This window comes from Thamnophis sirtalis, unplaced genomic scaffold (genome assembly GCF_051295495.1).
Source record: "Thamnophis sirtalis isolate CommonGarterSnake01/CBP01778 unplaced genomic scaffold, rThaSir2_p1.2 scaffold_9, whole genome shotgun sequence".
Taxonomy (NCBI): domain Eukaryota; kingdom Metazoa; phylum Chordata; class Lepidosauria; order Squamata; family Natricidae; genus Thamnophis; species Thamnophis sirtalis.
In genome coordinates, this window is record NW_028261389.1 from 53,446,719 (window position 1) to 53,473,154 (window position 26,436).

At 35.0% G+C, this 26,436-nt stretch overlaps 1 protein-coding gene across 27 annotated transcripts in view; it reads right to left on the reverse strand.

Moving 5' to 3' along the window:
• Positions 1–26,436, reverse strand: part of NRCAM (neuronal cell adhesion molecule) — a 134,004-nt gene that overhangs the window by 27,567 nt on the left and 80,001 nt on the right. For 11 of the 27 annotated variants that reach the window (XM_087723583.1, XM_087723595.1, XM_087723588.1 and 8 more), the window contains 19 exons: positions 24,596–24,766; positions 23,520–23,576; positions 21,444–21,555; positions 20,828–21,012; positions 18,821–18,952; positions 17,115–17,258; positions 15,503–15,614; positions 11,788–11,954; positions 11,550–11,697; positions 10,477–10,601; positions 7,773–7,802; positions 5,954–6,055; positions 5,277–5,474; positions 5,115–5,185; positions 4,078–4,303; positions 3,019–3,134; positions 2,076–2,280; positions 1,325–1,447; positions 498–674 (listed from right to left, as the gene is read on the reverse strand). In XM_087723583.1, the coding sequence (XP_087579709.1) occupies positions 498–674; positions 1,325–1,447; positions 2,076–2,280; positions 3,019–3,134; positions 4,078–4,303; positions 5,115–5,185; positions 5,277–5,474; positions 5,954–6,055; positions 7,773–7,802; positions 10,477–10,601; positions 11,550–11,697; positions 11,788–11,954; positions 15,503–15,614; positions 17,115–17,258; positions 18,821–18,952; positions 20,828–21,012; positions 21,444–21,555; positions 23,520–23,576; positions 24,596–24,766 (2,601 nt within the window). The remainder of the gene's footprint in view (positions 1–497; positions 675–1,324; positions 1,448–2,075; positions 2,281–3,018; positions 3,135–4,077; positions 4,304–5,114; positions 5,186–5,276; positions 5,475–5,953; positions 6,056–7,772; positions 7,803–10,476; positions 10,602–11,549; positions 11,698–11,787; positions 11,955–15,502; positions 15,615–17,114; positions 17,259–18,820; positions 18,953–20,827; positions 21,013–21,443; positions 21,556–23,519; positions 23,577–24,595; positions 24,767–26,436) is intronic. The other 16 variants (XM_087723600.1, XM_087723597.1, XM_087723599.1 and 13 more) reach the window with 7 other exon arrangements.

Genomic DNA, 26,436 nt, shown 5'->3' on the forward strand with positions numbered 1-26,436 from the left:
TAGTAGCTCTAAGACGATTAGAAAATGTTCATGAGTTTCCTATTTCTATAGTCAAATAGTATTTTTGAAACCTCAATAAAAATACTAAAATATAATCTCACATAGTAACCCCAAATATATGCTTGTATGTTAACATCTGTATTTCTTTTAGGTTAAACAGCTTTTCTAAATATAAAAATTAGGATATACTAGTACTTTAAGGGTAGAAAAAGATCTGCAAAAATGTATAGATTATTCCCCAATATATATAGAGAGAGACATTCTTTAAAAATCTATATAGTTACTTCAATCTGAACTTGAAACCTTCCCTTAGGCATGGAAGTCAGCTGGGTGACTTTGGACAAGTCACTTTCTCAATCCACCCCACCCCACCGAAATTTTATGGGAAAATCAGGAAGCAGGAACATTCTGTATACTACCTTAAGTTACACAAGTAAAGGTGAGATTTACACAAATAAATATTTTAAATTGATATGCCTTACACATACCCATCTTACCTCCGTTCATAATTATTACTGCTTCTTCTGTTATTTGACTTCCAGGTCCAACTGATGTTTGTGCATAAAAATAGAACTTGTATCGAGTGCTGTAATTCAGGTTACTTAAAATCAAGCTGGTCTCATTGGCAGGAATATTGATCTCTTCCAAGTGACCTAATTCATGAGTACTATTAACTGTTGTTATATAGAATACAAAATACAATTAATTTTGTATTTTACTACTGAAGCCAAGCATTTATGCAACATGCTGAATCCTGCTATTGACATGCTGCATTAGCACTATTCAGAGAGTATAATTTGTTTAAATGAATGTATGATAAAGGCAGAATAATCCTGCTTCTAAAGCAGAACAATTTTTGTTTGTGAAGTTGTTCTGTGGCTTCCTGCATGTATAGATTTCAAAGGCCTACAAAGTTGTAAGTTGTAATTTTTAAAGTAATGTGTACAGCTTACATGTTCACTTAATTAGCTTCCTAACATCTGGTTAAGAAGATCTTCTTAAGAAACACAATGCAGGTTAGCAGCACCTAATATCAATTCTCACCAAGCAACTTTGTGCTGCCTGCATCTTCCGCAACTTTTGTCCCCAAGTCGTAATGCATACTTTTCTCTGAAGCAGAGAAAAGTCATTGTATAGCTTTTTACAAGGAAATACTGTGCTACCCACTTTCCATAAAAATTTCCTAAAATTTAACACTGTTCATTTCCAATTCTTAAAAACTGATTCATATAGAAAAGTATTAACCAATCAATCTAAAAAGATACTATTAATTATTCAATAAAGTTATGATTTGTGGATTCATTTTTTTGTTAATTTTACTTACTTGGTTGAAACTTTAATGTGTATCCCAGCAGAACTCCATTTGGATGAGAAGGTGGTCCCCATTCCAAAGTTAGAGTGTCTAGATTTTGATTGGTAATCTTCAAAAAAGTGGGTGCACTGGGAACTTTAAAACACACACACACACACACAAACACATCCCAAACACACCCCACAACATAGTTAATTTTAATAAAACTCAAATATTATATGAAATATTTTAAATGTTCCTTCTAAATTATCATCACATTTTATTTAATACATAAAGGTTACATGTGGGTTTTCTAAAAATTGTATGCAGTTTCTGGACCTCTTTGGAAAGTTACTCATCACAGCTAACATGTGCCTGAATTCTGCAGATATGTTATAATGCTATCAAAATCAACTAATAATGCTTTATTCTCCTTATATGACTAACCTTTCTGTTAATTTCTCCCTTCATATTTCCTTAGTATACCAGTTATTACATGTGATAGACATGAATATACTCTTTGTCTAATATGCCTTAGCACTACTCATATGCTGCCCCAGTACAACTTCAATAATGTAGCCATTTATCTATAAAAGCTTACATATCACTTTCTTATAGATTAATTTTATCTATATTTGCTGATGTTTCATTGTCTTCCAAATAAATATGTAAAAAATCAGAAACATGCATTATTTTTAATAATCATTTAATAATAATAAAAATGGCCAGGTAATACTTAACTCTTAATGTGAAAGATAGATATATGAGTTATTCAATTACATACCTCCTTCTGGAGTCTTAAATGTTTCATCTTGGCTTGCTGGTCCTTCTCCTTTCCCATTAAACACTCTTACATTCAGTTTATAAGAACTAAAAGGCTCTAGTCCTGGCACCATTCCATGTGTTCTATTTCCACTGAAAGTCAACATTCTTTTTTCCACATGCTGCTTAATTTTTCCAGATAAATGTTTGACTTTCCAATAGTAAATCTAAATATATATGCATGGATATTTTAAACATTAATTTATGATGTTCTCAGATTGCATTATATTATACAGCCCAAATGAATTTTGAGACAAGCAATTTAGTGTGCTAAATAATAACCAATAATATTTTTTTTAAAAAATAAGCATTTAAAATAACTTAATTAAAGGAAATCCATTGATTTCTTCTCTAGCCATGACTATCCGGTCGAGTGAGTTTAAATTATCAGTGCAAAGACATATCAAATCCTTAACATATGTAATATATTAGCACATTAGACTACTAGTATTTGAAGCAAATAAACTGCCTTCAAATCTCCACTCAGATATGGAAGTTATTATCTGACTCTGAATTTGATAGTTCTTAGCATAGTCTATTTCATACTGTTAGATAAATTATTATAGGATTCTTTAGAAAATGGCTAGTATAATTTAAATACATAAATATGATATAAGTTTTAATGCTTTTGTATGCACATTCAACCCAAGACTAAATACTGGTATGACAGAATATAAAATTTATGCTACACATGTTACAAGGAACACTTAAGTGTAAATAATAACAATGGTTAGACTAAAAACTGTTTCTGACAAACATCAAATAGCCATTCTCATAGACCAAGAAAAACAAAATAGTAGTCACTATTTTGCTAGACCAAGCACCTCAAGAAGTAAAATAATCAAATATATCTGTGGATATTTTTATACTAAATGCTGTTTAAGAAATATTTATGGTTAACTTACTTTGTATCCCTGAAGATGACCCCGGACAAACTTTAATGGAACTGGATCCCACTGCACTTTCACTAATGTACTGTTTACAACCTGTACTTGTAAATTGCCTGGAGCAATCATTGGCACTGACAAGGGACAAATACAATAAATCCAAGTTTAGAACCACTTGCATGTGTTTATAAGGCACCATGTTTTCCCGAAAATAAGACCTGGGCTTATTTTCTTTGGGCCCCCGAAATAAGCACTTGGGCTTATTTTCAGGGAGGTATTACTTTTTTGATGTGCAGGAGGCGGTGAATGTCGGGGCTGATGGGAGTGGAAGTGCTGCTACCGCTGACCCCACCCTCTGTCCTGTCTACTTGCCTGGGGCCATAACGAACCAAACTCTTGGCACACCCTGGCCCCTGCCCTCCCCTGCCTGCTGGCCCTGCTGCTGCTGGGAAACTGGAGCTCGGGTCTTATCATGCAGCATAACTCTGCACAGCTTATTGCGCCAGTGGAGTCTCTCGCGGCAGGATGCTGTGAGGCTTGGGGTGTCAGTGGAGCCACTTCTGCAGCGAGTGGCTCCACTGGCCCAAGGAGTCTCATGGCATCCTGATGAGAGCGGCTCCATCGACACGACAAGACTTGTGTCATCTGGCCATAAGTGGCCACAAGTGGCTGCAGAAGAAGTAGGGCAGCAGTGCAACAAGTGTTGGGACATTGGAGGTCTAGCTGCAGCAGTCCTAAGGTAAGTGGGTTCAAGGCATGCGGGGTACCTCCACACACACACACACCCCAACCTCGCTTGATTTTCACACTTTTCGTCCCACCTCAAAGAACCAGTTGGTGGGCGGGGCTTAACTAGGGCTTATTTTTGTGGTAGGGCTTATTAGGTGCAGGCATGAAAATCGGGCTGGGGCTTGTTTTCAGGGTAGGTCGTATTTTCAAGGAAACAAAGTACTTTAAATTTCATAAATGTAGAAAATTAATTTTGAATTCTACATTTGTACCACAATATTATTACTATTCAGAAAGTCAGCTAAAGCAAAAATTATACTAAAAACTGAGTTAAATTAAGAAACTTACAGTCTTCTCCAGAATGTCCAATTATTGTTAAAGGGTCAGGTGCAAGTCCTAAGTCATTTAATGCTTGTACTTTTATCTCATATGGAACAAAAGTTGGTGTATCAGCTACAATATATTTAGATACATTTGCAACGGTAACAGATGTCCATTCATCTTCACCATCATTCTGCTGCCAGCTGACTTTGTACTGAAGACCTGGACCATTGGACTGAAAATCCGTTAAAGGCTAAAATGAAAAATAACAAAGGTATTATTTTTAATTAGCTATAGAAAAGAGGATGAAGATAATATAAAGTTAATAGTTTTGTTCTAACGATTGCTAGAAAGTGGTGATTTAACCAGGATTTTTTTCATATTCATGTGTGGTATACAGCTTAAGAAATCTTACTAATTTAATGACTCTTTACCTTGTTCTAAAGTAAAATCTCAAGTGGTGCTCACAGGGGGCAACTGTAGGCAAAATGCTCTCTGTCTAAAAAAGTCTAAAAAACATGCTATTAAAAGAAATGGGACTGGAAAGGACTAAAAAACAAGAAAGGGGAAATGACAAATTAAAATTTAACTTCCTTCTATAATCTTGTACTTCATGGGTTGCATAATGAAAATAGAAGTGCCCTAACTGAACAATCTGTTTCTAATATAGTTGCATTGCAGAATGACAAGGAATCATAAATTGAAGAGCTATGATCTTCAATTTACTGCATATATTGCTTAGATACATCATATAAGTGTAACTTACTCATGGGCGCTAACAGCATTATCACTAGAAATTAATATTGGAACCACACTAATTTCAAGTCCCATATTTGGTCCTAGATGTATACTACTTTGCTTTATAGCAAATTATATAGCAGTGTAATCAGATAATTCAAGTAGCACAGGTTGAATGATATTAATGGCATTTCAATGGTTTTTTTTTATACAACAGCAAGTCAATCTTTAAAAATGTTTTGCTGTTTTTCTGAGCTTTTTGCTACACATTTGGGAAAAGTTAATACTAGTCATACTTCATTATTTTATGTTTTCAAAAAGCTTACCTTCCAAGTGATCACCAAATTATTAGGTTCCGTTCCAATCCCGTGAACGTTAATAGGATTGTCATCTGGTTCTAAAATTTTAATTTTTTATATTTAAGTAAAATATAGACCACAGTAGTTAAATGTTATTTATATACTAAGCAGATAGAGGTGTTTATTTACTTGCAGGTTTTGTAAAGTATTTTTCAGAAGCTTCACTTGGTTGGCTCCTTCCAATTTCATTAAGAGCTATTACACGAAATGAATAATTCACATATGGTGATAACTTTAACTTTACAGTTGTAAACACACCAGGGACTTCCATTTGGTAATTCCATGTTCCTGGTTCATGCAAAGCATCTTCATATTCAATAATATACCCTGTAAATAAAGTTAAAGTAAATTTTGCTTTATAAAGCCTTATTTTCTTTTCATATGACTAGCCAAATGCATATTTTTGAGAAAAGTGTTATTATATCAAGAGTGTTGTAAATGCTTGAAAACTGAAGATTCTGAAGGTCAAATTTTACTTGAAAGCTATCAGACTTTGCAGGTTTGAACCTTGGCATGGATTATAATAAAAGCATGACACAATATTTCTGATCAACTGAATCAAAGAAGTAACATCTCATGTATTTTGATACAGAAAAACTGAGGATACTGCTACTGAATAGGTAGTTTATATCAGTAAGTAACAAAAAATAGGTCATTTACATTGCTATTTTGCACCACAGTTCAGTGCTTATGCAATGGCACTTTACAGAATTTTAACAGTCATTTAAATGAAAACAATCAAACAAATGCTGTTTATTGCAAAATAGAATGCTAAATGATGTTCCAAATAAACAGAACTCTCATACCTGTAATGGGACTATTGTTTTCATTGCCCGGTATCCAAGTGAGTTGAACACTTCTTTCTAAATGATCTGTTAATTCCAAATCATAAGGTGGATTAGGACGATCTGAAAAGGGAAGTAAATAACAGTTATATTCTAGGAAAAATTCTGAACAAGCTTGTTTACAATATGATTGTGTAACCACTGGCATGCAATTGCAATGAAAATGCATAACTGACTTTGCTGGGAAACAGTGCAAAACAAAGGCAGATTATTACATAAATTCTAGTAACAACATTTGTTTTGCATTACAAAGTAACAATATAAGAACATTTTTGTCATGGTTCACCAGCAGTTTCAGTTTATGAGTTGTGGTAATGATTATAGCACTATTTTATGTAAAACAAACATTTCTTTACACTAAAAGAAACTAAAAATACATTTAATAACTACAAAAAAACTGTTTCAGAATTACATCGTTATTGGAGCCGCTATATTGGCATGTACTTAACCAAGCTCATGCAGACTTGATGTTTTTAACTTAATGAGTTAAAACTGTGACTCTTTCACACTCAGAAATTGATTTTTGCTTAAAGTGTGAAGGAGCCGGGAAATCCAATGCAATATAAACATAGTGGTTTTTTAGAGAAGAAACAGGTCGAAGGCTGTGTCAGCACTGTCAAGGTGTTTAAGACCCAACAGAAAAGGGGAAATATGATTTACATTCTTTGCCCTATTTGAGTCTGATAAATACTGACAACCTATTGTAGAATTCAGGTCCAGGAAAGACAATAAGAGTTTTTAAAGTCATGGATTTCTTTGTTAGATTTTTAAATATATATAATGTATATATGAATATTAATATGTATAAGGTAGCAAACAAAGTTGAAAAGAAAATAAAGGATAGGTGTTCCAGTTACTGGAAATGTTATTTAAGTATAAAAATGATTGAATAAGAATGTCTTAGGAATTTAGAAGGAAAGTACTGCCACTCGTAATTATCTTCCAAACATGGGAAACTAAAGATTAATTAATTAATTCTTTAAAATATATATTCTCTAAAATTAAATCCAACCTCTAGTGTCTTTATAAAAATGTCTACTCTAATAGTTATGGAGAATATATCAGCAACCCATAAGCTGAAAAATTGTTTTCCTATCATATCCCATAATAAAACTGACATATGACACTTATAACAAAAATTGTCTCAAACTAATTCTAAACTGGTAAAATCTTGCTCAAGAATTATGTGTCCATGATTAAATTGCTTAATAAATTAATAATAAAATTTTAGTTTCTTAATTAGGGGGAAATAGTTACAAGAAGAAAATATATTAAGTGTACAAATTTTAAAGAATAAAGAGGGCAATAAGGAGTTCAAGTTTGGCATAACTTAGTACATTTAATATAGCACCATATGTAGACTTAATTTTGGGCAGAAACAACATCCATTTTTAAAATCTTACATTCAACAGCAATAAACAACTAACAGCCCATAAAAAGGTCTATATATGCTGAAGATTATACCACAGAGAAATTAGAAGTTATTTTTAAAAATAACAAATGATAAACTATGCTTAACAAATGATAAAAAGCAGCTGAATGTTACACAGGTTTTAATAACTCGTTCAGGCAATTATTTGAGAAATTTATACTGAAGACAAGTTTGATTTAATTATAATAATGAAACAGTTTAGCATTTCAGTCATAAATAAAAATAATAACATAATTCTCATCAGATTTAACATAAATTTATAACCAAATAAAAAGAGAAAGTCTGAAAAAAGTAGAAAGTTGAGGAATGTTTGATATATAATGCAAGCAAGACTTATTATTAGTTTACCGTAAACAATAGGTGGAACAGTTGGAGGGGCTGAAAAAAAGGACATTAATATAAACTATAAAACTTGTGTTAGTAATCAGAATAAAGCAACACTATTTATTACTAATATGACTTGCTATTGTAATAAAATGTAATTATCTTATTTGCAAAAATGTGCATAATATGCATTGAATGAAAACAACAACAAAAGCCTCTTTTATCTGAGTCCTGAATAGCCCTGTAGACAATTGTCAAACTATAGACTCATCATATTGAAAGGGATCATTTAGGCCAGTGGTAGTCAACTTGGTCCCTATCGCCCACTAGTGGGCGTTCCAGCTTTCATGGTGGGCGGTAGGGGTTTGCTGTAACTCTGCTTTATAAATTTTATAACGTAAAGTTATTTCCTACTTTATAAATCACCATTACTGTGGAACAGGTGGGCGGTTAGAAAATTTTACTACTAACAGAGATACAAAAGTGGGCGGTAGGTATAAAAAGGTTGATTACCCCTGATTTAGGCTATGTAAGGCAATTGCCTGCACAATGCATGAACTTTAAGCATTCCCAACATCTTTTAGTACTGGTCCCAGCATTGAAATGTTTTCACTGTTAATTGGTTTTATTCCCCATTAACATTACTGAAATTAGCTTTTCTACAATGTAAATATACAATTTACATAGATCCAAAGTTGTTCCAAAATAAGCGAGAACAAGTGTTTTTGTATGACATATCCCACATATCTGAGAAGTGCTATCATTTCCCTTGCTTACCCTATCAGTTTTTCTAAAAAAAAAACCAAAAATATCCAGTTCAGCCAATTTCTCTTTACAGGATAACCTCTAATAATTTTCATTGCTTACTTTAATCCTGTTCCTATTTCTCAGACTCCTTCTTGAAGTATGCTAAAACTCAAGAAATTATTTTAAGTGGTGTAATTAAAACAAAATAAAATAAAGTAACTATTTCCTATAATTTGGAAATTAGTTTTTGTTGAGTATCTCTAATGCTACATCTATATGTATGTACCGGTATGTATATATGTGCATATTTGCAACAAAGATTTACTGATGACTTACCGTATTTTTGTAGTATAAGCCGAACCTTTTTCCCTCAAAAAAGAGGTTGAAAATCTGGATCCATCTTATACACTGAATGCAGCTTTTTTTTGCCTCCCAAAACCCTGCCCCCTTCACCAAAATGGCGGTGCATAGCCTTTAGGAACCTTGCAGAGTGCTCCTGGGGGCTGCGGAGTGCAGAAATGAGCAAAACACGGGCTGTTTTTTGCTCAATTTTGCCCTCACTGGCCGCCAGGCTCTATAAGCCTCCTAAAGGCTATGCATGCAATTTTTCTGACAAAAACAGGGCCTGTTTTCATGACAAACGGGCCATTTTTTGCTTGTTTTGCCCCCCCCCCCCGGAGCATTCCTCAAGTCTCCTAAAGGCTATTCATGCCTCTTTTTTTAAAATAAAAAATGGGCCCATTTTTGAAAAAACAGGATGTTTTTGGGAGGTGTGCAAAGTGCAAAAACTTTAAAAAAAAAAATTGCTTCTTCAAAGCTTTGGTGCGTCTTATACTCCGGTGCATCTTATACTCTGAAAAATGCGGTATCTTGTTTACATTTCATCAATATCCTTTTCACAATTATCATCATAAAACTATAAATCTCCCATCCTCTTCAGATACATCTGATTTGTTTTTCTTAAGTGGATAATCTTTTTTACTTCACAGCTAAACTTCATTCTGTAACTTTCAGTTTATTTCTCTAATCTCTGAAGTTTTTTTTCAAATTATTTCCACGATCCAGATTCCCTATCTCACTCAGTGTTATTATATCACTTGCAATTTGATAAGCATTGCCTTAACTTCAACTAGTTATTAATGAAAATATTGGCCAATTTGGAAAATTCTGAATATTTTAATCTCCTTCAGGATAATCCAATAACTGACAAAAACTGAACCATAACCAATATTTCTTTAGAGCATACTGATATTTTGTTTCTCTCATTTTAATAACAGTATGTGCACCTCCAAGCTCTTTTGAAATCTGTCAAATAAGGCAATTAGGTATTTGTGTGTTACTTCCCTGCTAATGAAAACTTGTACTTTTCCATTAAACCTCCTATGTAGGAGATCTTTCTACTTTCTAATTGGATATGGAGTTTTAAACAAGATTAATTTAATAATGTCTACCTTACCAAATATAAATTCAAAGAATTAAGATATTTTAAAATATTTTTCTATCAGGTTATTTTTTAACTCTACAAAAAACAATAAGCTAATTTATGAAATCACATTATAAACAAAGATACATAATAATTATAATGCATACAGAACCCTAAATATTAAAATTCTGGCATGGAAAGAAAATCTGTACAGAGAAAACTCAGAACTATATTTTCTCAGATCAGGTCCAAATGATGGATATGCTAAAAGCTACCATAGTTTCAGGCAAGTATATAAGAAATCATACTGTCTTTTCTGGTTGTTGTTTTTTGTAACACTTTGGGTTCAAATTTAAGACAGTAATACCTGAAAAATTAGTTTTGTTGAATTTATAGGATCAAAATATATTCTTACTTTTAGATTATTCCAAAACTGAGTACCAGAATATTCAGAATAGCTTAAATATCAGATCTTAAATAGATTAAAACCAGTTAATACTTTCACAAAAAGATAACAGATTTGTTTTTGCTTTAATTCTACATTAAGAGATATCTTACCCACAATAGTGAGTACAGCATTTGCAGAAACACTATCCAATGTAGTATTAGCTAGGCAAGTATATTCTCCACCATCCTTATCAGTGACATTCATAATGGTCAAGTTGTATTTACCTACAATAAACCTGTAATTACAATACATTTAATTATTCCATTATTGCAAACAGTTCTAAATACATACGTTATTAGTTGTAGTATAAGTTGTAGTAAATAACAATAGCATCTTAATACAAATGTACTAGTTACTTGACAGCAGTTCAAGAAAGAATACAGAAGGAGAAACCAAATTGAACGACTAGAGTCCATTACAAAAAAAATGTAAGACAATACAGTGGAATTATGGGACCAGTTAGAACAATGGCAGAACAACAAATGTAGATAATTTTATTTATTACAATGATTTGTCGGCCATTTAATAACTTTCAGAGGAGATGCGATGAATTTAGAATGAGGTTTAAATATTGCAAAATAAATTCACCATATGTGTATGTTGAAATATGCATTCCATAGACATTGCTCAAATCAAAGCACTAAGAAACGACATGCATTATGGACAAATAACAGAGGCATCTGTTGGGGCTGTGTCAAAGCAAAGAAATTAAGAGAGCAATGTAATAATACAAGCTGCACCCCTTTTGTAGCGTGTAATCATATCACACACATGTATGAAATAAGTGAAACTTGTATCCTAGTGGCATGATGCTGCTTTTATCATTTTGATGAAAGTATCAGAATCTGTTATTGTTTTAGTAACATTTGTTTAGTTTAATGTGTTAATCATTACATCATTCTGGTTTTCTTTTCTCTTTGCAGTGTGATCCTAGGAAAATATACTTGGTGAATATATCAAAAGATGCAATAACACAGAGGGGTTATTGAATCTTATTATAGCATACATGCCTGGTGGAGAGAAATCATAATTGGTGCATTGCAGAAAGCACTATCTTAAAAAATAGTAATACTTTATCTGCAACAGGATATATTATTGAATTATAAGTGGAAATATGTATTAAATCCTCTTGTTCGTGTTTAATTAACTTGCAAAGAAGTGGGGCTTGGGTTGGAATACATACCGTCCATCATCTGGTAATTCATCATTTTCTTTCAACCATATAACTGTAGGTATTAATGTTGCATCATATTTAATTATACATTCAAAGAAAACCTGCTCCATCCTTTGTACTACTTTGTATTCAGGCTGCTTAATAATCATTGTGGGTTCTGAAAAATAAAATAATTACTATGATACTTAACAATTACCAATTGGCAAACAGATTAGGAGGCTTTTATTTCAGAGCCAAGGATTCTTACCCTTGATTTCTAACTGAACATTATTTTGTGCTTTTCCTAGTTTATTTCTTGCTATGCAGGTGTATGTGCCACTGCTGTCCTTTTGGGCTTTCAAAATTTCCAAGGTCCCATTATTATGGAAAACATACTGGTTGCCCTGGAGAATGCTACCTTTCATTCCTTGAAACCTATGTATTGGAAAGAGATTATCCAAATTTTGCATTAATTTAAACTTTATTTGGAGACAAGGTGTCTACTGCATCCCTAAACCCCAATAGACATGTAATAATATTTGATAAACTGTAGAAAGATGATTATATGCATACACAACAAAAAAAGACGCAACTCACACAAAATGTTAAATAAATGATTGGATTTAACATACCTATTTTTAAAATACGTATAATGTCCCCAATAAATTTTGGGACTGGCTAACATTTTCATTCTCACCATTTCATGCTCTGAAATTGCTGTTGATCTGTGGGTGATTCTATTGATGAGAACATTTGGTAGGGGAATTGCTTATCCCTGTAATCCCAAACCTAATTGGTAGAATCAATTAGCTGGCAGTTATACAATACAATAGCAGAGTTGGAAGGGACCTTGAAGGTCTTCTAGTCCAACCTCCTGCCTAGGCAGGAAACCCTATATCGCTTCAGACAAATGGCTATCCAACATCTTCTTAAAGACTTCCAGTGTTGGAGCATTCAGAACTTCTGGAGGCAAGCTGTTCCACTGATTAATTGTTCTAACTGTCAGGAAATTTCTCCTCAGTTCTAAGTTGCTTCTCTCCTTGATTAGTTTCCACCCATTGCTTCTTGTTCTATCCTCAGGTGCCTTGGAGAATAGCTTGACTCCCTCTTCTTTGTGGCAACCCCTGAGATATTGGAACACTGCTATCATGTCTCCCCTAGTCCTTCTTTTCATTAAACTAGACATACCCAGTTTCTGCGACCATTCTTCATGTTTTAGTCTCCAGTCCCCTAATCATCTTTGTTGCTTTTCTCTGCACTCTTTCTAGAGTCTCCACATCTTTTCTACATCATGGCAACCAAAACTGAATGCAGGATTCCAAGTGTGGCCTTACCAAGGCATTATAAAGTGGTATTAACACTTCACGTGATCTTGATTCTATCCCTTTGTTTATGTAGCCTAGAACTGTGTTGGCTTTTTTGGCAGCTGCTGTATACTGCTGGCTCATATTTGAATGGTTGTCCACTAGGACTCCAAGATCCCTCTCAGTTACTACTACTGAGCAAGGTACCACCTATACTATACCTGTGCATTTCATTTTTCTTGCCTAAATGTAGAACCTTACTCTTTTCACCATATTTTATTAGATAATGCCCAATGTTCAAGTTTGTCAACATTCTTCTGTATCTTAAGCCTACCTTCTGGAGTGTTGGCTATTCCTGCCAGCTTGGTGTCATCTGCAAATTTGATGAGTTCCCCATTTATTCCCTCATCCAAATCATTGATGAAGATGTTGAAGATATCTAAAACTGTGGGGTACTCCACTGCATACTTCCCTCCATGTAGATGCAATTCCATTGAGGAGTACATGTTAAATGTGGTTGGTCAGCCAGTTACAAATCCATCTGGTGGTGATGCTGTCTAACCCACATTCTTCTACTTTATCTAGTAGTAGGTTATGGTCTACCTTATCAAATGCCTTACTGAAGTCCAAGTAAACTATATCGAGGCATTACTCTGGTCCACTAATTTTGTCACTTTGTCAAAGAATGCAATAAGATTAGTCTGGCATGATCTGTTTTTCACAAACCCATGTTGGCTTTTGGCTATTATTTTGTTTACTTCTAGGTGTTCGCTAATTTGTTGCTTGATTATCTTTCCCAGAATCTTTCCTGGTATTGAGGTCAGGCTGATATGTCTGTAGTTTCCTGGATCTATTTTTTTCCCTTTTTTGAAGATGGGAACCACATCAGCTCTTTTCCTCTGGCAGTTCCCCGGTGCTCCAGGATCTCTCAGTGGTTCTGAGATCTCGTCTGCCAGTTCCTTCAGAACCCTGGGGTGTAATCTATCCGGTCCTGGTGATTTGAACTCGTCTAGGGTAGACAGGTGCTCACTTATCATTTTCTTCCCTATTTCAACTTGGGTTCCTAATCTGATATTTGTAATGCTGTTTTTGATAGGTTGGACTGTTTTATCCCTTTGTGTAAAGACAGACGCAAAAAATGAGTTAAATAGTTCTGCTTTCTCCCTGTTGCTTGTCACCTTCCTGCCACTTTCTCCCAGCAATGGACCAATTGTTTCCTTAACTTTTTTCTTGTTTTTAACATGTTGGAAGAAGCTTTTTTTTGTTATTTTTTACTTTTGTGGCAAGCCTTTCTTCAATGTGACCCTTAGCTTTCCTCACTTCATCTTTACAGGCTTGGGCTATTTGCTGATATTCTGCCTTAGTTATGTCCCCCTCTTTCCACTTTTTATGCTTATCTTTTTTTGACTTTCAATTTGTCAGAGAGTTCTTTATGCGGCCATGCTGGTTTCTTTTGCGAGCTGTTATTTTTCTTCTTCATTGGTATTGTGCTAGGCTGGGCTTTTGTAATCTCATTTTTCAAAATTTCCCAAGCTTCTTGAGTTGTTTTCCCTTGAGGATTCTCATCCATGGAATTCTTCCCAATCTCTCTCCAAGTTTATTGAAATTAGCTCTCTTAAAGTCCAAGACTCTAGTTTGACTTCGTTCTACTACTTGTGTTTGCATAATGTTGAATTCCATGGTCACTTGCCTCCAGGGTTCCTGTGGCTTCAACACCTTCTATCATTTCCTCTCTGTTAGTGAGAACTAAGTCCAATATGGCTGATCCCATTGTTCCCATCTTTACTTTTTAGGAAACAAAGTTGTCTCCTAGGTTTGTTAGGAACCTGTTGGATCTTCCACTTGGTGCAGAGTTTGTTTCCCAGTTGATGTCAGGGTAGTTAAAATCCCCCATTACTATTGTGGCATGCTTCCTACATACCTTAATTAGCTGACTAGCAAAAAGTTCATCTACTTCCTCTGCTTGGTTGGCTGGCTGTAGTATAGACCTATGGCCATGTCATTCTCCCTCCCCAACCTTTAATATTGACCCAAATGCATTCAAGATAGTTCTCATCATTGTTGTGCTCTATTTCTGTTATTCTCTTATTTCTGTTAGTTTCTCTTATTTAAAAGATGATTACTTATAGTCATGGATGTAATTTGTCATCAGATCAGTGGTGGGTTGCAGATGGTACAACTTGGTATGGGCGTACCGAAGCCTGCCTGGAACACCGGATACCGTTCCTGTACAGTGCTCCAGAGGGCCCACCCACCTGCCCGAGCTCCTTACCGGTCTTTTAAGTCTTTGGTGCTTCTGCACATGGCGCATACAGCATCTATGCAAGGCTCCGCTGAGCAGTTGGAGTGTCGCGGAGGCTCACAGAGGTACTAAGACACATGCACGTGGGCTGCACGTGTCCATGTGGATGCAGCCGGACCCATTCCAACTGTACCAGTTGGAACGGGATCCGGAACCCACCACTGCATCAGATGTTTGCTATATAGTGTAAGACAAATTAATTATGTATAAAATTGAAAAATAAATTAATCACATGAAATGGAAGACAAACAATTAAAGTACACAAAAAGGTATAGATCTCTATTTAACTTTCTAGATTCCTGCAATATTCATCAGTTTAATGCGCATTAAGCATTAATGATTCCCCCCCCCCCCCCCGCAAATTGTGAGTGACTTACCATTCAGTTTCAGGCATAGGTGAACCAAAAAAAACACAATCTAGCAATGCAGGATTATTTTCAATGACTTGATAAAGTTTATTGTATGGAGTAAGGATTCTTGGTGGTTCGGCTGAAAAAAAAATTCAAATGTTATGAATATTTTGAATGCATTTGTGTAGGAAAGTTTATATATCTAGCTTATTTATATAAGTGTATATGTCTAGCATTGATGATGTTACCTACTTTGGGCAATTAAATGCCCCAATAACATGTAATAATAACGTTGCCATTTTCATACTCTAAGTCAGTGGTCTCCAACCTTGGCAACTTTAAGATCTGTGGGCTTTGCTGGCTGAGGAACTCTGGGAGTTGAAGTCCACAAGTCTTAAAGTTGCCAAGGTTGGAGACCCCTGCTCTAAGTGAATTATGTTGCCATTATCCTACTCTAAGTGAATTAAATAGAACTCTCTGCTGTTACAGATATGTGACGTTGGGGGGAAAAGTGTCTTTCATTCAAGTAAACGTAATATTTGAGATCTCAATAATAAATGTATTATGACTTTTTTTATTTTCCAAGACAGTTCTCTGTCTTATATCTTATGTAAAAATTTGAATAAGACTAGTAACGATCTAAGAACAAAATATTTAGGGATTGTCTTGAAGTCGGACATTATTATCCCAGGGACCACCTGTAATCCAGTTTGGAACAGCATTTAAAGTAGCAGGCTAGAAATCAAAATAACTTGTAGTCCGGCTTTAGGCACAAATCCAGTGGATGGCTTTGGGCCATATACTCTCCATTGTAGAAAAAGGCAAGGGCAAACCACTTCCAAAAATGTTGCCAGGACAACTGCAGGGACTTGTGTAAGCAGTCACCAGGAGTCGAGACTGATTTGAAGGCACATGTATCTTAAAAAGTTGAGTAATACAAATAATTTTCTTATGCAAATTACATACCACCGAACCTAATGATCTCCCAAATAAAGATGAATAGGATTGCATATAAGAGTGATGGCTCAGTGGTTAAACAATGCTTAGCTTGTCAGCTGGAAAGCTGATAGCCCATGTTCAAGACCCAAGTGCCGCACAATGGGTTGAGCTCCCATTACTTGCCCCAGCTTCTGCCCATCTAGCAGTTCAAAATCATGAGAGTAGATAAATAGGTACCACTTCAGTAGCAAGGTAACAGCATTCTGTGCACCTTGGCATATAGACATGCTATCCATGTGACCACAGAAACACCTGTGGACAACTCTGGCTCCCTCAGCTAAGAAGTACCATTCCTGACAGTCGGATAGGGGAAAACTTTACTTTTGTAGGATCTAGCCTACTACTCCCCCTAATAAAGATGAATAGGATTGCATTAAGACTTTATTGGGGACATTTGAGGTTGAGATATCAAATCTGACATTCATTATATGCTTTTTTTATTCATTAACTATACTGTTTAATGCATTTTAACATAATTACATTTATATTAATATAGTAATATAACTGAGATGCTGGAAAGACAAGTCCAATAAATACTAAAGTTACCAATGAGTCAATATTGTAGCATGTACTGTCTACTGATGAGTAATAAAGCACCATTATTATTGGATTTTTTAATTTTTAAAAAGCACCGTCTTACCTAAAATATTGACAAATGCATTTGCTAATAGATATCCATATTCATTAGAAGCATTACACTGGTATACAGCACTTGATCTTTCTTGCACATTAGTAAAAATAATTGTATCACCATCAACTTTTCTACTGGGTTCTTCAGGAGCAACTGTTAAAACACAGGATAGATTAAATTATTCAACACTGAAAAAACTATTCTTGAATTGTAAGAAAATAATTTGAAGCAAGGTCAGAAACACTGTATACATACATACATACATACATACATACATACATACATACATACATATGCAGTATTTCTGACTTACCTTTAAATTATTTTCTTACATATATATTCCACACTTATTCCTTCACTTTGTCATGCACCAACCTTATTTGAACTCAGAATTAGTTTAATAGTTTAATATTAATAGTCCATATCAGGTTATGATAATTAGATCTCAAGCCAGTAGATCATTTGTATCAGCAAAGATAAACTCCACTAATATTAATATGAACATTCCTGCAAGCTAGCTTTTGATTTTATATATAGGCTCAGTATTTCTTAATATTATTTGAGATGCACTTACAACTGGAGATGGAAATTACACTGGAATTTTCTTCATGCAAAAAATACACTACTCAGTTTTGGTTTCTCATCTCTTCTTCAACAGATCAAGGTAGGCAGTTGTGTCACTATAAATATTTCTATAATTCCCAGCAGGAGGGTCAGTAATGGAGAAAGCTGGGAACGTATAACATAGGGTTATACGTTATACGTTATACGCTATAGGGTTCATAGGCTTATTTTTGGATTATATGCAAATAAGATAGGATATTTTTTTCTCAAAAGATTAAAGCATAGCAAATGCTCCTAATATAATTAGGAAGGCAATTTCATACTCTTCTTCCCTATTTATCTTTGTTCCTCTCAGTTCTGCTTCCCATCTTGCTTGGAACATCTTTAGTTTGCTTGGAATTCTTTTTAGGAGTGTACAATCAAGTATAAAAATAAGTGTAAAATCAATTGTACAATTAAATGTATAATCAGCTATATACCAGTTGAGCATACCAGTGCATAAAAAGCATGAATCATCATTTATAAAAATAAATACAGTATTAAAAATCTTCTTAAAGTGTTTCTCCCCTATATGAGTTTAGCAATCTAGTGCTTTCTTATCCCTTTCCTCTGATTAATTGCTTCATATGAGATGCTGGCTCTCTCTTTGTGAAGCACAATTTGAAATGTTCTTTTCCAGAGTCCCTGCGTCAATGTGCATAACAACTTAATGGGAAAGAAAAAATAAACTTCAGAAAGGGTTGAGTGGTGGCCTGTTTTAGAAACATCAAGGAACTACTATTTCACACTGAAGCACTTGATAGAATTGGTTTTAGATTCTTTTCTTCAACTTCTTAGTTAATGATCTGATTACAATGCAGATTCAAAAGCTCTTACTTTGTAAGACAAAATAACATTCATTTCTTAAATAAATAAATGGTAAATTCATAATTTTCAATTTTAGATTTAATCGTTATTCTCTCTGTGTGTAATCTTTAGAGATTGATGTCCATTATTCTACTTACATTAAACTATACCAAGCTCTATAAATGTGTGGAATGTTTTGCTCATTCTTAACAAAACTTTGACTACTTGTTCAAAAACTTATATTAACAAAACCACTAATATCAAGCAAGAATTTAACATGACATAAAAGTGAAAACAGCCCATACTTTCAACTGGAATTCCATTTGCTAACCAGTTTATGCTGGGTTTAGGATTGCCACTAGTTCTACAAATCAAGGAACCATCTTCTCCAGGAGATAATACAAGGTTGGAAGGTTCTCTTATCCAATAAGGGGCAGCTGAGTTTTAAAAAAGAAGCAAAAACATTCAGCAACTAATTTTTGCAGTGGTAGCAGTATATTATGTTACATATATTAATATAATTAATGTCAAAACTCCAAATGTATACAGAACAAAAATGCATTTATTAAAAATAGAATAAATTGTTCGGTTAATAAACAAAAGTTTGGTAGCATTTTTTTCAAACTAATTTTTTCATTAAAGGCATAAACTTTCATTACAGCTCACTTTAATCATCTTCATCTTCATTTTGATTCTAAAAAGATGCATAAATCATCTTTTTATACTAAGAGCTTTTACATTTAATAGTATTACCACAATTACCACTGTGTGGTAAACTCTCTTCCAATCTCTAAAAATCTTCTTGTGTCAGAGGCATAATGAGTTGAGAGACTGAAGGATGGGGAAAATAGCTGAACATACAATTAGGGATAATCCTTGCTCAACATTCATTTGTTTTGGGACTGTTTGAAGTTAGTGTTGAATGAAGGGACATATGATCTGGCCAAATTCTGGCCATTGCAGTACTCCTGCAGTCACATGAACAAAATTTGAGCCCACTTGGGATTATCTGCATTTACAACTGTCATTTGCCTACCAGCTGCTACCAGCTGCCCCTTCTACCTGGCCTTGCTCCTCACCACAGCTGTGCCTGCCACCTTGTATGCCACTACTGAACCAGGTGGACCCTCTTTTGTGCCACCTTCTGTCACACCAGTACATCTGGGGGTTTTCTCTGCCACGACCACGATCTCTATTTGGGTGTCAGCCAGCATCTTCATTTGCAGCTAGGACAAAAGAAGATGGCATGAAAGAAGGCTGTGCCAAGTATGTATTAATACATGCTGCAGCAATTAGCAGGACTAGGCAGCAGGGGCAGCTGGTGGCAGTAGATTGGCAGGCAGCCGAAAGGGCAGATATGTGAGGAAGCAGTTTTTACCTTACTAGGCTCAAGACTGGAAGGGACCAAGCCAGGAATGGCTTGGATTGGGGTGAATCCTTGTCTAACAACCAGAGGCATTACCATCATATTTTTTTAAAAAAATGTTTTAAACTTACCTTCATTGTTTTTATAAATAATTCAAGGTAGTAGACATACCAAATAGTCCTTCCTGCTCCTATTTTTCTCACAACAACCAAGTGATTTCGGCTGAGAGACAGTAACTGGCTCAAAGTCAGCCAGCCAGCTTACATGCCCAAGGCGCAACTAGAACCCACGGCCTCCCGATTTCTAGTCTAGTGCTGTAACCATGAGATCAATCACCTCTTTATTTTGTTATAAGATCCTGTTATTCAAAGTTTTGTGTAGCAAATTTCTGATCCTGCTCTCGAAAAATTTCTGATAATCAAATTTAAGATGTATCCAGAAATGCCAAATCTGAACAATTTAGAGGCCAGAAACAGCATGCAATACTTCTATCATCCCTGGTGGTCTCTCCTTGCTGCACTGACATGTGGCAGTTTATTACAACTTTTATAAATCTTTTTATTTTCTTCTAACATTTCTTTCCTGTCATTGGTTCTATTATTTACTTCTTCACCCTCTATAATATCATGGAAATAAAATGTAAACTTAGATGAAAGAAAAATATAACTGCAACCCTCAGGAACTGAAAAGTTGACTACAATAGTCCATCAGATTCAAATATATTACATTTTACATATCTCATGTTTATTATGAATTATCAAAAAAGGATGATAAGACACTAAGAAAATAAAAAGTTTCTATGAAGTTCCAATTAATCATATGCAACTTGGCCACTTTTATTTTTATTAAAGGATGTATTTCTGATCTGGCATGAATGTGAATTCAGAAATGTCTACAGAATATACATGTTAACTTCTAAATGCTAAACAAGACAACATAATTTTACCTTTGACATTGACTGTAATAACATGATAAGCAGAACCCAAACGATTTGTTGCCATACATTTATATTTCCCTGAATCAGCTTGAGAGACATCTATAATTTTGAGGGTTTTATGAAAATTGTCAAATAAAGTCCTGTTGACAGGAAGGTCGCCACCCTCTTTGCTCCAGCGGATTAATGGTGTAGGTCTGATAGAAGAAAATATCATTAAGAACAGTTGAGATTACAATGTTTAAATAAAGTACATTTTGGAGTTTTTAATAATTAAACTAATTTAATAATGGTTTAAAATCCAAACATATAATCATTTATTCTACGTTTTGAAAAAGGTACTAAATACTTATTATATACTATTTAAATTTTATTGGTTCTATTGCCTGTATACTATGTGTTATCTTAATTGGACAAGGCTGAAAGGCAGTATTGCCACTTGTTATAATTTGATCAAGTATAATAAATATAATGGTATGTGGAAAAGACCTTGGGAGGCTGAGCAAAGAGATGCTGCCAGGGAAATGATCAGATAAAAGACAGCATAGTCCACACATGTATAGTAGCTATCCACAGCTGTATAATGGTATCATTATACTTATTTTCCTTGATTAAAATGACAACTCACAATCCTTCTGCAATACATTCCAGCATGAGAGTGTTTCCTCTTAGTTCAATTTTGCTACTTGCATTTCCAGCAGGTGTTAGAAGAGTTGGCTGTCTTTCTGAATAAAATCTGACTAAAAAAAGGAAGAAAAAAATTTATATATCATTTAAATGGAAACAAAATCTACACCAAAACTAATTCTTTGTATCCAGTGCAATGCATGCTTGAATGTGTCTATACATTCAGTTAATTATATACAAATAAGTGTTTTAGCTAGGGTTCTATGACTTGCTCGATTATCTAATCATTTTGCAAGAGATAATTTTGACAGAGATAAAGGTGTTGCTTTGTATATCAAAACCTTGCTTTTCCTATCATTTTTAAAAAAAATGCAAATTTGATCACAGATTGCAAAAGCAACTTTTCCTTGGAAAATTTATTATTTAACTCTAATATAAAAACTCTTAGGATAAATAAAACACAACAATGAAAATACTAGGCACTGAGTTATAATGATGGGCAAATGTTTCCATGGAAAAACTTTGATTTTGAACTATATATTAATTTTAATTGTTATACAATTTAATTTAATTATCTTTCATGTATATTCAAACCCTTACTCTCATTAATGGGATTTTGAATAATTATAAGCAATGTACAGTAGCTCAATGCAGCTTTAGTTCCTGTGGTGGAATGTAGTCTGGATTCCCAGGAAGGAGGGACTGCACTCCATAAGTAAAGAGGCAATGAAGCATGAAATATTTGGTTGGGAGGAAAACCAGCAACTTCAAGAGTATATCTATACTGAGGCAAATAGTTTCTTAGTTTGGCATGGTTTCGGTCTATAAGTAAGGAACAATAAAGGAAACTATTCAGAAATAACTTCATATGTATTTCTTGGTTCCTAAGAGACTTGGCAGTTCCACAACTTCTCTTAAGAAAATACTAGAACTGTAATTTGATATAATTTTATTCTTTGGGGATTTCTAACATCTGCACATACTTAGTTCCTTAACTTGGGGATTACTTTTAATAATGGAATAAAGGTATATCCAGGGAGAAAGAAGTTATAAAAAATAGTATGTTCCAGAAATCCAGAGTGAGCAGGTTTGCCCTGCCCTGTTTTTTGCATATGAGCTTTATGCATTTAAAAAAAAATAAGTTACCTACTGTTTTAATGGGAAAGGGGAACATTATCAAGCACTGTATCTAACAAAAGTTGCAAATCAGCCAGTACAAAAATGTTCTAATTTAAATAATGTTTTATGAAAAAGTAGAAGACAAATTGATTTCTACATATGTTTCTATTCCTGAAATAGTCATGGGCCATGGCAACTGAAAAGGAAACCAATTGCACTTGAAAGTAGGTAAAGTGAAGTAAAGGGAGCCTATTATATCAGACATACATACATGTGGTGTGTGGTGTGTGGTGTGTGTAATATATCTATATATTTGCATCTATCCTATGGTCTCAATATATATATATTATACCTATATAAGCATAGCTTAACAAATATATTAAAAAGATGGTAATATAATAGACGTATTACAAGTGGATTTGTCTTTTTATTTATTGCTTTAAAAAAAGTGGATATTTATACAAAGAATAATATTCATAATGAGAACCATAGCTTTGCTAAGGACTGGAATAAATAAATAAAGTGTCACATTAGAAGATAAATAATTTTAAATATGTAGTAAATATATTCATCTTAATGCAAATTATTAAGTCATTTAACAATACATTTGGTAAGTTATAAAACAGAACGTAGTTTTTCATTGCTTTTTAACAAATTAATTGCCATTTCGAATAAGTATGCACTATTGTGTAGTTCCAGGAGTAATGAATCATCAGAAAAAAATATGAAAAGAAATATTGTTAGGTTGATTCTTGGGTCAAAATGAAACATGTTCTTCATGCAAATATTTTGCTGTTATTTCCTAATTATCTAAACTTAATAACATTATGTAAATTGCTTAACATATCTCCAGTTCTAATGAGATCTACATTAATGTAGCATGAGCAAAACAGCCATGAATTAATGTTAGTTGACTAAATTCTATATGAATGGAATAATGTTCATCTCTAAAACTCACCACCATAAAAATCAGAGTCACTCATATTAGCAGTTAATGTTTCATTCAATGAATCCACTGAAACAAATAGAATATCATGAAGAATGCAGCCAACAAAATTAAATGTGGGACTCAGAAATTAATCCTGTTATCACTACACCAATGCTTTTAACCTCAAGCACAAAGAATTCAAGATAGAAAATAGGAAAAATGGGAAAACAATGGATCAAGGTAAACTGCTCCAAATTCGATTGCAGAAAATATGACTTCAGCAACAGAGTGGTCAATGCCTGGAATGCACTACCCGACTCTGTTGTTACATCCTCAACCCCCCCCCATAACTTTAACAACCTGTCTAGCGTGGACCTCACCCCTTTCCTAAGAGGTCTGTAAGGGGGCGTGCATAAGCGCACGCCTACCGTCCCTGTCCTATTGTCCCCATTTATTTGTACCCATTTCCTGTGTTCATGTACACGTTTATACTTATACCTGGTATCTCGTACATGTTTGACAAACTAAATAAAATAAATAAATAAATAGCCGTCTTCTGGATGAGGAGCATATTTGATTCCTTCAGAGTTAGTTCCCCTATGCTAGAAATTCCCAAATATTGAGGAAAATCCACCTGCCTCCAAGAAAGTTTCTCAAAGAGGTCAGGGTTGTAATTGGCACAAATATGAAATAAAATTATTTTATCTTTCCAGGCTACAGAAGCTACAAGTTGCTCTTCTGATCTACAATTTGTTGTTGTTGTTTTTTATGTGATTATCACATGAAACTTCACTTGCAAGTAGGATCTGAATTAGTATGATACCTAAAAACTTATCAAACTGTATTCAAATGAAACTTGAAATTTTGCTAAGCAGTTACTTAATCCTACTGATGTCAAAAGTACTAAAACTATTTAAGAATAGCAACATATACTGTGATAGTTGTAATAAAGATATATTGCAAATTATTTTGACTCCTTTCCAAATACTTCATTTCGATATGTTGCAAGGCACAATTTTGCAAAAAAATGTTTTCTACTATACTAATATAAATTATATTTTGGCTAAATATAATGTCTACAAACCAATTTAGAAATTCATACCTACCTGGTTCAACTCTTAATGAAATAGGTTGCTTCTGTTGAATAGTTTGAGTGTGGTTAAATCTTGCATAACATATATAATCTTCACGGCTATCTTCTTGTATTACATTAGAAAAATAGAGATCTCCATTTAGACTTTGTGAAACTCTATTATTTTGAGGCAGCTTTTGAAAAGCTATAAAAATAAAAAATGAAACATCTATAATGCCAGCTCACAATATATAATTATTTTAAGCATATATGTAAATTACCAACATTTTCTTCTGGTAAGATACTCCTGTTCTATAGCCACAATTAATCCAGTTCAAATTGAAGGGATTTTTACCTTTAAAATATATTTTTCTTAACTGATATATTCCACAACAACTTCTATCACTATGACAGTTTCAGAACTATATTCCAGTTCATTTTATGGTTTGTATAATTCAGGGGTGTCAAACTCAAGGCCCGTGGGACCGTCCTGGAAACAACAAAGGACTGGCCTGCAGGATGGTATGGAACTTGGGAGATGTGTAGCCAAAATAACATTCCTTCTCAGAAAGTCAAGGTCGCTCCATCTCTGCACCTGGACAGATGTGGATGGGAGGAATCTTCATCCACAGCAGTGACTGATTGGACCATTTGATGGGCTTGTGGGTGTTGGGCCAGTGTCTTGAACTTTCAACTGGGTGGGGAAAACCTGGAAGCTTTCAGATTTGGGTTTTACCAGATGTGCCAACATGGCTCTTCTAATAAATTGGTGTTTTGAAGAACTTATTGCCCCGAGGTATTATTTCATAGTGGATGCTATTTGGCAACCTGACATTCACCCAAATCTTCATTAACAACAACACCAGCTCCCCTGAATTCTGGGGTGTTGTCTGGGGTACTAAGCCCCAATGCTGACCTGAAACCAGGCAGTGTGAAGACTCAGGGAAGATGGAGCATGAGGACACACCAGATGGCAGCTATGGGGATGGCAGGAGCAAGTGGCAAGGTCTTGCAGATTCCTGGTGGCAAGACGGATTAGCAATCAAGGGCGCCTGACTGAGACGTCGCAGTCAGCACCTGGAAATACGGGTCTGGCGGAGGAAACCCCAGGCCAAGCAAAGGGGATTGGCGGGAAGCCCGCAAATGGCCACTGCCAATTGGGATGCCAAGTGGTGCTTGTCAATCATGGGTGAGTTGAGACCGCTCAATCCCTGATGCTTGCCCTTGACCGAGACCTGGGACTCCTCCCATGGGACCCCAGTGACACAAGTCACATGCGGCCACCGGGGCTGATGCAGTCGGGAATGAGCTATGAAAAAGGCTGCAATTGGCTTGGCTTGCCGGAGCTCCCTGTCCCTCAGCCACTGCCGCCAATGCAGGCTGCAGGGGTCTATGGAGTGGGCTACATCTACCTAGGTCCACCGGGGATTTTCATTCCCCAGTGACCATGACCCAGTGGCTGCCTGGAAGGAGCTGTGATGCCGGCTATGGCTGGATTGGCTCACTGGGACCATCCACCCCAGAGCAGCTGGAGCCAACTCAACCTCCATACTTGGTGGTCGCAACCCCTGGGATCCAACAAAGCCTGCAACCTGTAAAAAAGGCAAAACTCCCCCACTCGACTGGTCAAGATCAAGAGCTGAGCATGAGAGCGGAAAAGGGGAGATTTGCTTAGCAGGGTGTGGAAGCTCCACTCCAGCCTCCAAAAGTTGAGGATGCCCAAGCCAAGGAAGGCTTAACAAAACTGGTTGAAGGAAGCAGTAGGGAGGATGACCCAATGATCAGCGTAGCCATCCCACCCTTTACTATCAAAAGCTGGATAGTAATGCTGGAAATCAGAGCCCAAGGTGAAGTAGAAGCTGTCACAGACACCAG